Below are 14,392 nucleotides of genomic sequence, written 5' to 3'. Positions count from 1 at the left end.
AAACAGAAAAGCACTAATGATGGTGTCACATAAAAAGTCCTGGTGAAGGTACCACATTAAGAAGTAGGAACTGGTGGCACATGGTGATGGTATCATGTAGAAAGCATTTGTGAAAAGATTCCCATTGGTGAGAATTTGATTTCAACCAATCAATGACGTCTATTGAGGTAAAAAAAAAACATTCTGTGCCGTATGAATATGTCCCTCGTTTAAGAAACAGATTGGGTTTATTTACATTTCTGAAGAAAAAAAAGATACCCTTCACCCCACCCCTATCTCTAACCTTAAAACAGATTGAAATGCAATAGATCCATACTAGAGTCATAATTATGGGTGACAATTTTATATGACACCGCTAGAAAAAAACTGCCTTTGAAACCGAAAAGATCCTCGCCCTCAACAGAATGGACGACTACGAAACGGAATAAAGGCGTAGTGTTCTTCCGACCCGGGTCAATTGTCAAGGAAGGAGAATAATTAGAAGGGAGAGGAAATGACGTCAGGAAGGGACCGGAAGTACGATGGCATGACGTCAGGAAGGCAGAGGTTGAAGACGTCTTTATTCCTACAGTATCTGCGATGATGCCATGTCGTGTGCTGGGAAACGGCCGCAGAGTAGAATATGTGAGTACGCTTCCTTAAAATAATCTGGTGAGAATTTGAAAGAATTTGAAGGGGAAGCTGTTGACAGAAAGGGACAAAGAAAAACCCTTAAATGAAACCAGTCGCTCAGTAGAGGGATAATGACCTATAATATGTGGTACCAGTGTGATAAAATAAGATAATGCAGCAGCAATAACAACATAACTATCTCTCAAGAACCAACAAATATTCCAAATGAACAAACCAACCCACACTCTCGAACTTCACTATGAAATAACACTCTCTCGGTTCAGTCCATTCCTCACAAGAGGGTACCTTGACTCTCATCACAACACTGAGAGTGTAAGAGGTTAATTAAGTTTTAGGTTACTAACTTTGTTCTGCCGATAAATTTCCATTTATTTATTCTTAAGCTTCTCTTACTGCTGGAAACCACCTCTGCCTGGTACTGGCATTTATGTGAACAATGTAGACAATTGACAAGTATCAAATGCCACAATACATAAATTCATTATTTATTAAAATTATCTTCAATTGTAGAAGTATCATAATTACTAAATGGTAATCGATTAGCATATTCAGGGCCATTTAGTCACCTACCAATCTGGTAGACACACTAGTCAAATTGACTACATCCTCACTAGGAAACAGGAAAGAAAACTACTTGTAAATGCCCAAACCTTCCCAGGTGAAGAATGTACCCCACAACATAGATTAGTAGTTAGCGACTTCAGGATCAGGGCTAAATGGATGCCCAGAAGACGACCAGAATGGAGGAGAAGGGTCTGGAAGCTTAAGGATCCTACAAAAAGAGATTGAGAGACATATTACTCAAAGCTGTGGAAGACAACTGGAGGTTTCTACAGGACAACCTTTTGAGGGCTAGCGACCAGATCTGTGGATGGTGCAAAGTCTCCTCTCAACCCAAAGTAATGTGGTGGTGGAACAATGTTGTTGACAGGGCTAGTAAGGGAAAGAAACAGGCTTTGAAGGACTGGAAGACCAGCGATAGCAGGGAATTGTATCAGACTGCCAAAAGGGAAGCTAGGAGATAGGTTTATTTGGCCAGAGGGGAAGCAGATAAGGAAAAATTTGCCAATGTTCTGCGCCATGATGACCAAAGACTCGAAGTATTTTCCTGTTGCCAGACAGTGTGTGAGAGAGAACCGCATGGGTGACGGTTCACTTGCTTTAAACGAAACTGCAAAGAGACAGGTTTGGAGACGCCATTATGAAAGTTTGCTAAATAAAGTGAATGAATGTGAGAAAGAGAGTCTGCTGAATGCCGGCCCAACAGAGGGACTAGCTATCTATCTAAATTGACAGTGCCTTGGTAGGTAAAGCAATTAAGGGTATGAAGACAGGGAAAGCCCCCGGACCATCAGGAATCACCACAGAGATGCTCAAAATATCTGGCAGTGTCAGCTATAGCCTAGTCAACGATGTGATACATGAAGGAGTCATACCCAATGACTGGTGTAGCAGCACCATAGTCAACTGCTAACAAAGGTAAAGGTGACGCATTAGATACAAATAATTACAGAGGTATCAAGTTGTTGGATCAGGTAATGAAGGTCATTAGGGAGAGAGGCAGTCTAGATGAGATGCAGTTTCAGTTCGTGCCAGGGGAAAGCACCACTGATGCTATATTTCTGATAAGACAGATGCAGGAAAAATAGATAGTCCAAGATAAAACTCTGTACCTGGCTTTCATTGACAGGGTCCCCCGATCCCCTATCAATGAGGAGACTAGGGATGGATGAATGTTTATAGAGAGCTGTACAAGCCATGTACAGTAAGGTGAGGGTTGACAACGAGTACAGTGAAGAATATCGGGTAGGGGTAAGGGTCAACCTAAGATCAGTCCTCAGCCCCCACTTATTCATTATAGTCCTCCAGGCAATAACAGAGGAATTCAAGACAGGCTGCTCCTCTATGCTGATGACCTTGCACTAATAGCAGAGTCACTGCCGGAACTGGAGCCAAAGGTTAGGGCGTGGAAGCAAAGTCTAGAATTGAATGGCCTTAGGGTTAACCTAGCCAAAACCAAAGTTTTAGTTAGTGTGCAGGCTGTCAAATCACAAACTCCTCTGTAGAAAAGGCATTGGTAGAAACTCCATACGATGCACCCGGTGTAAGCTATGGACACATAAAAGGTGCAGCAATATCAAAGGAAGGTTAACTGAGAAAATTATTTCTTGTGTGTGGCAGATGCAGTGGGGCAATAAACACTGAAGGTGTTCAGAAAACAGCTTCCATTATATGCCTGGGGAAGAAACTAGTAGTAAATACTTTCTACTACCTAGGCGACCAAGTATGTAGTGGGAGTGATTGCTCTGCGAGTGTAGCAACTAGAGTAATAATAGCCTGGGCAAATTCAGGGAGCTCCTACCTCTGCTGGCAGCTAAATGCCCCTCACTCAGGGGGAAAGGTGGACTGTATGATGCATATGTGTGAACTGCCATGCTATACAGTAGTGAAACATGGGCCATGAATGCCGAGGACATGCGTAAGCTTGTAGTATGCTCGAGTCAAGTAAAACCAATACCGCAGCTGGGGGCCGGTGACCCGCTATCTGGCTCCTGTGCCGATGGAACATAAAGAACACCCATTACACTGTCAGAATAGTTGGCGTTAGGAAGGGCATTTAGCTGTAGAAATTATGCTAGACTAGATTGGAGCCTGTTGCAGCAGCTGGCTCTCCAAGATTTCAGTCAAACTGTCCAACCCATGCCATCATGGAAAACGGACGTTAATCGATGATGATGATAATGATGACGACGACGATGATGATTATATTAGTAATAAAGTTGGATGCAGGCAAGCGATTTGTAGTAGAGAGCAATAGCGTTCAGAGCGAGCAAACAGTTGGCGACCGGTGCGATCGATCGAAAAGCCGTCATCTTGGCGGCGATATAGCCCACGAGTGTGTGTCCGGTAGCGTGTGTAACACATGGATACATCGCGTTTATGCATGCGGTTAAGGCGGTGATAGACAGCTAATGCGTGCATGAATGCGATGCGATCTCTGTCCAGTATGCCGAAGTGAAGAATGCATTAAGTAAATAAAAAGCAAGCGATTATTAGAGAGCAATAGCCGCCTTAGCCACGTGCATAAACACGATGCGTCCATGTGTTACGTACGCTACCGGACACACTCGCAGGCGATATCGCCGCCAAGATGACGGCTTTTTGATTGATCGCACCACCTGTCGCCAACGCTTTGCTCGCTCCAAACGCTATTGCTCTCTAATAATCGATTGGTTTCCTGTCGAAATTCCTTCTACGTATAACAGAAAATCACCAGTCAATGACTTTAGATTTATTCATACACAAAAACAAATATAATAGTTTGCACCAGCTGCATATTTGTTCTGCAGCTCTACACAAACTACTTCAATGGATATTCCAATTGTCATTCACCTCCCCGTTTTTCTCAAAGTCTTTCATTAGTTCTTCTCCAACTGCTTTTAACCCTTTCATGACCAACCTGCCTGACACTGCCTCAGGCTCTGTAATACAAATGTCTTGTTTTCAAAAGATCTGAATTAAAATCTTCCACCAAACCTTAGTCACAATTTATGTTCCTAACACCAGCTTAATGATAACTAAGTTCTTTGTTATATTTAAAATTAATTGAAAGAAACACAGAGCATCTCAAAAGAAATATGCTAACAAAGGGTTAAAATATATAATAGAGAAACAATTCTTAACCCATTTGGTACCAGCTTGGCTGAAATTGCCTCTGGACCCATAGAACAAATGTTTTGTTTTCAAAAGATCTGAATTAAAATCTTCCACCAAATCTTAATCACAATTTGTTCCTAACTCTACCTTAATGATGACTACATTATTTTTAATAGTTGTTATATTTAAAATTAATTGAAAGAAACACAGAGTATCTCAACAGAAATATGGTAACAAAAGGCTTAAGAATCCCTAAATTTCTAGGCCTTCCATTTTTAGACTGGTTGAAATCTCTCAGACCTTCAAGCTCTAAGTCTCAAATCACTCACTGCCAACCTATGTTGTTAATTCCATTCTTTACCTGGGAAGAACTGGGCATTCACAAGTATCTGCCTGTTCTGCTTTCTAGTGAGAATGTAGCCAGTCTGGCTGGTGTGCCACCAGATTTTTAGTTGATCAAGTGCTTGGTAGGGTTCCCCAAGTTATGAAGTCAGGGTTGACAAAAACAGGGTGGGGTTCATAATAAGAATCTCTTCCAAAATGTTCGTTCTCAAGCTTATGAAAATAATCTTAATCTGGACCTTCGAAAACTTATCTCTGAAAAGTTTAATTTGAAGAAACGATTATTCAGAACTAACAAGGAATCCATCTGGTGTGGGGCACTAAACTATACATATGCCTCATATTCTCCCTTTCTGGTTTCTCCTGCTTTTATAGCTCTGGAAACTTCCCTGATCAACCATTTTGTCACCCTTCACCTGGCTGGCATATTTAATGAGTGAAGCATCTAAAATACAATAAACAATAAATATATTGTAATTACAAGATGCAATATTCAAGAAAGAATAATGTGTGGGGGTGTCAGGAGGAGAAGATTTGGTATAAGAGGTCCTTACACCATGGAAAGGAAACTGCATGAGTGGTCAAGGATGGAGTGGGAGGTGAATATTGCAAAAACAAAACAAACAACTGAAATTTTGGGAAATATTTTAATCATAATTTCCATTGCATAAAACGCAGGAATATTAAACAAATATAGCAAACAGGAAACTATAGGGACTACCCTTTTCCTTTCACCCCTGTATGAGTATGTTTGTGTTTTGTTAAGTTATTACTTCCAGAAAATGATTTACCACAGATATCACAACGATATGGCTTCTCCCCTGTATGAATACGTATGTGTATTTTTAAGGCAATATTCTGAGAGAATGATTTACCACAAATATCACATCGATATGGCTTCTCCCCTGTATGAATACGTTTGTGTTGTGTTAGTGAACTACTTACAGAGAATGTATTACCACAAATGTCACAACGATAGGGTTTCTCTCCTGTGTGAATACGTTTGTGTACAGTTAAGGTACTATTTTGAGAGAATAATATACCACAGATATCACAACGATATGGCTTCACTCCTGTGTGAATACGTTTGTGTGCAGTTAAGGTACTATTTTGAGAGAATAATATACCACAGATATCACACCAATATGGCTTCTCTTCTGTATGAATACGTTTGTGTCTTGTTAAATGACTACTGTGAGAAAATGATTTACCACAGATATCACAACGATATGGCTTCTCTCCCGTATGAGTACGTTTGTGTACAGATAAATTGAAACTATCAGAAAATGATTTACCACAGATCTCACAGTAAAATGGTTTCTCTCCTGTATGAATACGTTCATGTCCCTTCAAAGCATAACTTCGAGAGAATGATTTACCACAAATATCACAACTATACGGTTTCTCTCTCGTATGAATACGATTGTGAACAGTCAAGTTACTACTTTGAGAGAATGATTTACCACAGATATCACAGTGCAATGGTTTCTTTCCTGCATGAATACATTTGTGGGAAATTAGGTTACCTTTGATAGAGAACACCTTTTTACAGATGTCACATTCATAAGACAAATTTTTCTTTTCTTTTATAATTTGTTCAGAGGTAACCAATTCTTGAAGTTTCTCACTCTTTTCCATTATTTTCCTCTCAAATCCCAGTTAAAATATTTTTCCTCTTTTATTGTTATACTTAATTCCTTACAAATACTCCTGTTCCTGTATTTCTGTCCACTGTTACCTTTTTCTAGCAGCAATTACATAAATTTATCCAAGTTTCACCAGCACAGAAGCCCCTCTTCTTGATACTCCAGTCAGTGTTGTTCCGAGTCCTGGCTAATAGTATTATTTCAGAGCAAATGTTTCACAGGAATTCTACAACAGATTTCTACAAACAATGTTATACATCTGTTCTGCATAATATTTTGCTTTAGTCTTCAAAAAATGGTAAATATTGAGGATGTTTCTTCTGTTACGTCAATGTCAGTTGATGTTCTGAAATTATAGAGAAACAACAGCGTAAGGTTTAGAGGCTATGTAAAATATACAGATTCGTTTCTATGGAGATAAACTATAAATATAAACATTCAACAACTGAATATTTTAATTTATTAAAATTTACATCAGAAAATCTTGTGTAAAGCGTACATATCCATACAGTTTACATACACACACAAACATCTATATATACATCTGTGTGTGTATAAGTTTATGTCTGTGTATGAGTGTGAATCCGTGTGCTGTGCGCGCAGATCTGTTTCTGCCTATGTCTCATAAATAATGCCTCTTTTATTTTTCATAATTAAAATAAACAAATTTCTTTTTTAATCTAAAATATACTCTCCTTCATTTTCTACAATGCTCTTCCATCTATGCAGCAAACGTGCAGAGCACTCTTCCAAAATTCACTTGTCCGTGATGAAAAATACTCCTCCAGTATTGTTCTCTCAGATGTCGATGAATGGTTGAATGACCAAATCCAAGCATCTCTGACAGTTCTTCAACAGTTAGGATGGGATTTTGTTCCACCAGAATTTGTACATTGTCCTCATTGAGCTCTACAGATCTTCCAGGACAAGGCTCGTCTTCTAGCCTGTAGTTTCTGGCTTGGAATTTCTGCAACCACTGCTCACACTGGCTTATGCTTAATGTCCAATCCCCATAGACTGTATTAACCCTTTCGTTACTGTATTTATTTTGAGATGCTCTGTGTTTCTTTCAATTACTGCTTCCCATTTACTTGGCAGACAGTCAGACCGCCATTTAAAGATGTTTTTGTTAAATAATTATGCACTAACCCAATAATCATAATCTAAACGGTTTCAAAGGTACTCTCCTCAAAATTATAAAGGGGCAGATGTCGGGTCGTGTGAATTAACCAAAACTCCTCTGCCAATCTCCTTGGAAGAATTTTCTCCAACAAATCTTTAGGTACACCCAACCTACAAGATCCAAGAGATTATTTGTTGAAAGTTTTAGTAAAATGTATCTATTTTCTGCAAGTTATGAGACAATAAATTCGGGGTGGGGGTACACAGCTATCAATGATTTTGGAACGTTGTTCCTCACCCCTTTAGAACACAGATCACCATTGCAATTCTTTTCTCCACTTTGTCTTTTCAGTACAAAATGAAACATGTAATTCTTCCTTTTCCGAATTTGGCAACGATGTAAAATGTAGAAGGTAGCTTCCACAGATAGAAACAGACACCAAACCCACACAAGTCAAATATATATCTCTTCCATAGCTAGAAATAGCAGCCAAATCCCACACAATTCATCATCTCTCTTCCATAGTTAGAAATAGCAGTCAAATCGCGTACAAATCAAAAACATTTTTCTTTCACAGCTACAAATATCAACCAAATATCGCACAAATCATTGAATCTTTTTTCCGTTGCTAGAAGTCTTGGGTTCAAATACAGCCGAGGCTGACTTTGCCGTTCATCCCGTTCAGGAAATTCTGGGGCCCGTGTCATCGACTCCCGCTCGCCCTGGACCAAAATTTGAAACCACCATTACGATTATTAATATAACCTTAAAGCAAATCTTTCTCAACTTACCGTTTTATCAATGCCTCATTAACAACGGGACAACGTTAATTAATGGGTTAATATAGGGCGTAACAAATATCAGAAAATCAAAAAAAAAATGTGTGTAATAGGTGTAAAACAACTTCCTATGAACGAATATGATCTTCAATCGGTTTCTTCTCATTTTACTAATTAATTATGCCACATTACATTCATTTATACCAACTAATTTACTTTATATCACATGTAACAGTCGGTCATAGTATTTTATAAACAACAAATCAACATTTCAGCTTCAAAGTTATTAATTAAGTCAAAGAAATATATTTTCCTAATTATTGTCAGGTTCCCGCTTGGAAAAATAATTACTGTAACATCGAGAGGTTCACAGAATTCTATCATTTACCTTATTATTAGTAGTATTATCAACACTATTACAGCCTTAAAGTAAATATTTGTCAACTTACCGTATTCACAAATAAACAGTGACTCAGTGATCGGTAATTAACCTCCCTAATTAACTTCCCTAATTAGCTATTTTGGCGTCGTGGTTGAAGTGGTGTAGAAGTTGTTTCCCCTTGATATGATTGTATTTCCTTAATTCTCCAATAGAGAGCGCTACTGATTTGTTGGATTCGTTCCGGTGTCTTTTTAACTTTGTCCCTTTCTGTGAATAACTCCATCTTCAAGTTTTTTTTAATTCTCACCAGATTATTTTAACAAAGTGTACTTGTATATTCTAGGATATTTTCGGTTTGACCGGCAGATTTTTAAAAATAATTTCTACGTAACTAAACACTTTTAAACTTCGTAATACTGGTAGAATGTGTTTATGAAACATCTTTTTCTCTTGGTTTTATTGAGAAAATTTTATAGTTTGTAAGATATTTGTTGTTTTTTTCCTTCAATTTCTGCAATTTCAACCAATCAATGACGTCTACTAAGGTGAAAACATTCTGTGCCGTATGAATATGTCCCTCGTTTAAGAAAGAGATTGGGTTTATTTACATTTGTGAAGAAAAAAAAGATACCCTTCCCCCCACCCCTAACCCTAAAGGAGATTGAAATGCAATAGATCGATACTAGGGTCATAATGATGGGTGACAATTTCATATGACACCGCTAGAAAAATCTGCCGTTCAAACTGAAAAGATCCCATCATCTTTATCTATAAAAATATTGACTCTGAGATCTTGATTACTGAAAATGCCTGTGTTTGGATTTTGATGAATTTGTTGCAAAAGAAAAATGAATCAAAAGTTAGACTGACCATCTTGTGTTTTGTTTCTCTAAATCTAGACACTGTCCCTTCTATACCCTAAATATCTCAACTGGCCCAAAGTTATACCCCTTCAATACTTATTTCTTTATTGCCCACAAGGGGCTAAACACGGAGAGGACAAACAATGACATACAAACGGATTAAGTCAATTATATCGATCCCAGTGCGTAACTGGTACTTATTTAATCGAACCCGGAAGGATGAAAGATAAAGTCGACCTCGGCGGAATTTGAACTCAGAACGTAACGGCAGACGAAATACGGCTCCGCATTTCGCCCGGCGTGCTAATGTTTCTGCGAGTTCGCCACCTACAATACTACCTCTTTCCCTCTCTGTTGTGGGGGGATTTTGTCATGCAAGGTACTGGGTGATCCTGTTGATGCTGGTACCACATAAAAAGCACTCTTGCTGGTGCCATGTAAAGAATCCTAGCAGAAACGTTAGCACCTGGGTGAAATGCTTAGCGGTATCTCGTCTGCAATTACGTTCTGAGTTCAAATTCCGCCGAGGTCGACTTTGCCTTTTATCCTTGCAGGGTCGATAAATTAAGTACCAGATACACACTGTTGTCGATGTAATCGACTTAATCCCTTTGTCTGTCCTTGTTTGTCTTCTCTATGTTTAGCCCCTTGTGGGCAATAAAGAAATAAGGAATAAGAACCCTGCTGTGGGTGCCACATTAAAATCACTGGTGGTGGTGCCATACAAACGGAAAAGCACTAATGATACTGTCACCGAAAATATCCTGGTGAAGGTACCACATTAAGAAGCAGGAACTGTTGGCACATGGAATACCTTGGTGATGGTCTCATGTAGAAAGCATTTGTGAAAAGATTCCAATTGGTGAGAATTTGATTTCAATCAATCAATGACATCTATTGAGGTAAAAAAAAAAAAACATTCTGTGCCGTATTAATATGTCCCTCGTTTAAGAAACAGATTGGGTTTATTTACATTTCTGAAGAAAAAAAAGATACCCTTCACCCCATCCCTATTTCTAACCCTAAAACAGATTGAAATGCAATAGATCCATACTAGGGTCATAATTATGGGTGACAATTTTATATGACACCGCTAGAAAAAACTGCCTTTGAAACCGAAAAGATCCTCGCCCTTAACAGAATGGACGACTACGAAACGGAATAAAGGCGCATTGTTCTTCCGACCCGGGTCAATTGTCAAGGAAGGAGAATAATTAGAAGGGAGAGGAAATGACGTCAGGAAGGGACCGGAAGTACGATGGCATGACGTCAGGAAGGCAGGGGTTGAAGACGTCTTTATTCCTACAGTATTTGCGATGATGCCATGTCGTGTGCTGGGAAACGGCCGCAGAGTAGAATATGTGAGTACACTTCCTTAAAATAATCTGGTGAGAATTTGAAAGAACTTGAAGGGGAAGCTGTTGACAGAAAGGGACAAAGAATAACCCTTAAACGAAACCAATCGCTCAGTAGAGCCATCTATAAGAGAATTAAAGAAATACAATCGTATAAAGGGAAATAACTTCTACAACACTTAAACCAAGATCCAAGTAAATTATTAATTAAGGTGCTTAATTACTGAACTCTGATTCGTTGTTTATATGTGAATACGGTAAATTGACAATGGTTTACGGTACTACTAGCGAACAGTCGTAAGTAGTCGATCCTAAAACGGCTTTTTAACCCTAACCTTAATTTGTTTATAAAAATAATTTGAAGACGTCTTAATTCCTACAGTATCTGCGACGATGCCATGTCGTGTGCTGGGAAACGGCCGCAGAGTATTTGTTTAAAACATTATTTATTATTTATTTTGTATTTTATTTACTTTGCTTGGTAGTTGTATGATCGACTAGTCACGACTAGCTAGCCGAGTACGCGCACCGGGACCACTCTTCTAAAATTAATTGACATGTAACATTCGATCAACACTACACCTGATTTTCTCCCCTCCATACACACACGGGCATGTATCTGACTCATACATTGTTCGCTTTCCAGACATTTTTACATTACTGCATATGCTTTATACGCACATTCTGACAAGTTGTGGTGCACCTGAGCACTGTATACAATAATTTCATTATTACTATTATTATTATCATTGGTTTCCATAAACAACAGATCGGTACTACTAGCTAGTCGTAAGTAGTCGACCCTACAACGACTTTTTAACCCTAAACTTAGTTTATTTATAAAAATAATTTATTTACTTAGTTTCAAAAAATATTTACTTTGTGTATTAACAATTACCAATATTGAATTTTTTACTAATAAATCGCCTTTGATTGTTTTTTTGTTAAAATTCCGGCAACTGTTCGAAAAATATTTAATTTGTGTAAAAAAATTATATACATTGTTTTAAGAAATGATTTATTTACTTAGAAGAGAAAGAAAACAGATAAATAATTAAAGAAATGTTGAAGCGATTCATCTATATACAGAATGTAAAACTTTCAAAGCCTCAATGGATTCTGACCCATGCAAACGTAGATATTAAATGGATGACAGTGTTGATGTTGTAAGATTTGCAATGTTGAATTACTATGTCGTTTAACGATTCTCTTTATCTCACTGCTTCTTTTTTTCTGTTTCAGAATATCACATCATGTTGACGTTTCTTCATTCAGATGTACCTTTGATATTTTGATTGACTTTCATCAATTAAAGGAAGACCATATATTCATAAAGCACATTCATCAACGCATCAACCTCTTTATACGAATAAAATCTTCAATGAACGATGGGAAAATAATTTTTCTGGACAATGCAATTAACGGCAACATTTACTTGACTTCACTGTCTGGAATGTTGAGGAGATGATCAATTTACAGGTTAATTAACTTACTGGTTAATTAAGTTTACATCTCCTGTTTTGGATATTAAGCAAGATCACAGATGAAAGAATTGTAGCATTAAATATATTCATAGAAATGAAAAATTTATTATTGTTGTGATATGCATGACAAATTATTCTCTCATAATGGATAATTTTGCTAAACCAAAAACCCCTGATACAAGAGAGAAGCCACATCACTGTGATATCTGTGGTAAGTCATTCAGTGAAAAAAGAGTCTTAACTAAACACAAAGACATTCACACAGGTGAGAAACCATATCACTGTGATGTCTGTGGTAAATCATTCTCTCAAAGTGGTCACTTGACTAGTCATGTACGTACACATACAGGAGAGAAGCCATATCATTGCGAAATCTGTGGTAAATCATTCTCCCGTAATAGTCACTTGATTAGTCACAATCGTATTCATACTGGGGAAAAACCATATCAATGTGATACCTGTGGTGAATCATTTTCTCAAAATAATGCTTTGATTAATCACAAACGTGTTCATACAGGAGAGGAGCCATATCGTTGTGACATCTGTGGTAAATCGTTTTCTGGAAATAGTAAATTGACTATCCATAAACGTATTCATACTGGGGAAAAACCATATCACTGTGATATCTGTGGTAAATCATTTTCTGAAAATAGCATTTTAACCACTCACAAACGTACTCATACTGGGGAAAAACCATATCAGTGTGATATCTGTGGTAAATCATTTTCTGAAAATAGCATTTTAACTAGTCACAAGCGTGTTCATACAGGAGAGAAACCATATCATTGTGACATCTGTGGTAAATCTTTCACTCAAAGTGGGGACTTCAGCAAACACAAACGTACACATACAGGAGAGAAGCCATATCATTGTAATATCTGTGGCAAGTCATTCTTTCGCAATGATCATTTGATTAGACACGAACGTGTTCATACTTGTGAAAAACCATATGAGTGTAATATCTGTGGTAAATCATTTTCTCATAATACCACTTTGACTAGTCACAAGCGTATTCATACAGGAGAGAAACCATATCATTGTGATGTCTGTGGTAAATGTTTCTCTCAAAAAGGCCACTTAAGTACACATGCAAGTATTCATACACAAGTTTAACTATCTGTATCAAAATTTATTACAACAGGACAACAATTACAAATATTTTGTCTGCTAAAAGACTAGATTCATTCCTATTCAAGTTTGACCTCATCAACTTTAATTTCATCATTAGCAATTTGATATTAATGAACCCCAACTTCAATATCATTTATATATCTAAATATATCAACACAGAGATGACTTTGGTTTCTGAAGATGATTGTACTGGATTTTTGAGGAATTTGTTATATGAAAATAAAGGAATGGGAATAATAAATAAAAGTTTTAAGTGACATTGATTTTGTTTTGTTGTGTTTTCATCATCAACATTATCATCATCATACTTTAATGTCCATTTTTATGCAGGCTTAGGTGGTCATCATTATGAAATTTGGTGAGGAAATGAGCAGTGAGTGGTCAGATTGAAAATGGTTTAAATAATTTCACAGTGGAGACCTGAGCCATAAAGATCATGAGCATAGTGGATGTCCATCTGTTATCAATTAAAGACAGTCATTGAGAGAGATCCATGTAAAACAACTCAAGGAATGGCAAAAGAACAACAAGGTAGAAAACTACTGCAGCCATTTGCATGCAATTGAAAAGTCAAAAAGCTTGACAAATGGATATCACAGGATTTGAATGAAAATCAGAAAATGCATAGATATCAAATTTGCTCATCACTTCTTCTCTGTAACCAGGCTAATCCATTTCTCGACCATCAGTTTACATTTGCAGTTTTGGATCTTAAGATGACAGATGAAAGAAACACGACACTAAATTTTTGTCTGAAGATTGTGACACAACTGAACACAAACATTCGTAGAAATAAAACAAGCACAGTCATTGTCATATGTATAACAAATTATTCTTTGTCTAGCAATATGATCTGGCAACACTGGGTCATAATGCTAGTGCATGCATATACAGCTGTGTACGTGCACACATACACGTGAGTACTGTCCAAATCTCCAACCAATCACATACAGCTAGCTGGCATTCAATTGGCGTATCAAGTTTCGGGCATTTTGAT

The 14,392-nt window shown here is 37.5% G+C and overlaps 3 protein-coding genes across 5 annotated transcripts in view; 2 read left to right on the top strand and 1 right to left on the bottom strand.

The window, feature by feature from the left end:
• LOC115225006 (zinc finger protein 239-like) overlaps nt 1–14,392 on the top strand; it is a gene marked incomplete at its 3' end in the record, with an annotated part of 188,247 nt that overhangs the window by 64,816 nt on the left and 109,039 nt on the right. The gene's annotated exons all lie outside the window — the stretch shown is intronic.
• The window catches only part of LOC118768185 (zinc finger protein 91-like), a 339,442-nt gene that overhangs the window by 233,032 nt on the left and 92,018 nt on the right, over nt 1–14,392 (top strand). The gene's annotated exons all lie outside the window — the stretch shown is intronic.
• LOC115225012 (zinc finger protein 239-like) lies at nt 5,269–8,770 on the bottom strand. 2 transcript variants are annotated; one of them, XM_036514294.1, is made up of 3 exons: nt 8,630–8,770; nt 5,837–6,624; nt 5,269–5,584 (listed from the first exon to the last, which is right to left on the bottom strand). In XM_036514294.1, exons 2-3 carry the CDS (start codon nt 6,268–6,270, stop codon nt 5,350–5,352), a joined length of 669 nt encoding a protein of 222 aa, XP_036370187.1. In that variant the 5' UTR covers nt 6,271–6,624; nt 8,630–8,770; the 3' UTR covers nt 5,269–5,349. The 2 variants fall into 2 exon arrangements, with proteins under 2 accessions (XP_036370187.1, XP_036370188.1); XM_036514295.1 differs by lacking the exon at nt 8,630–8,770 and adding an exon at nt 8,193–8,210.

This window comes from Octopus sinensis, linkage group LG27, assembly GCF_006345805.1.
Source record: "Octopus sinensis linkage group LG27, ASM634580v1, whole genome shotgun sequence".
NCBI lineage: Eukaryota > Metazoa > Mollusca > Cephalopoda > Octopoda > Octopodidae > Octopus > Octopus sinensis.
The sequence above is the reverse complement of the archived record's forward strand: the minus strand, read 5'-3'. Positions and strand labels throughout refer to the sequence as shown.

Bases quoted from the DNA above. Each gene is read 5' to 3' on its own strand.
- LOC115225012 (XM_036514294.1), bottom strand. From the start codon at position 6,270: ATGGAAAAGAGTGAGAAACTTCAAGAATTGGTTACCTCTGAACAAATT. The intron at 5,585-5,836 runs ATTTTCTCACAG...TTGTGGTAATAC, and splicing joins TGTGATATCTGTGGTAAATC to ATTCTCTGTAAGTAGTTCAC.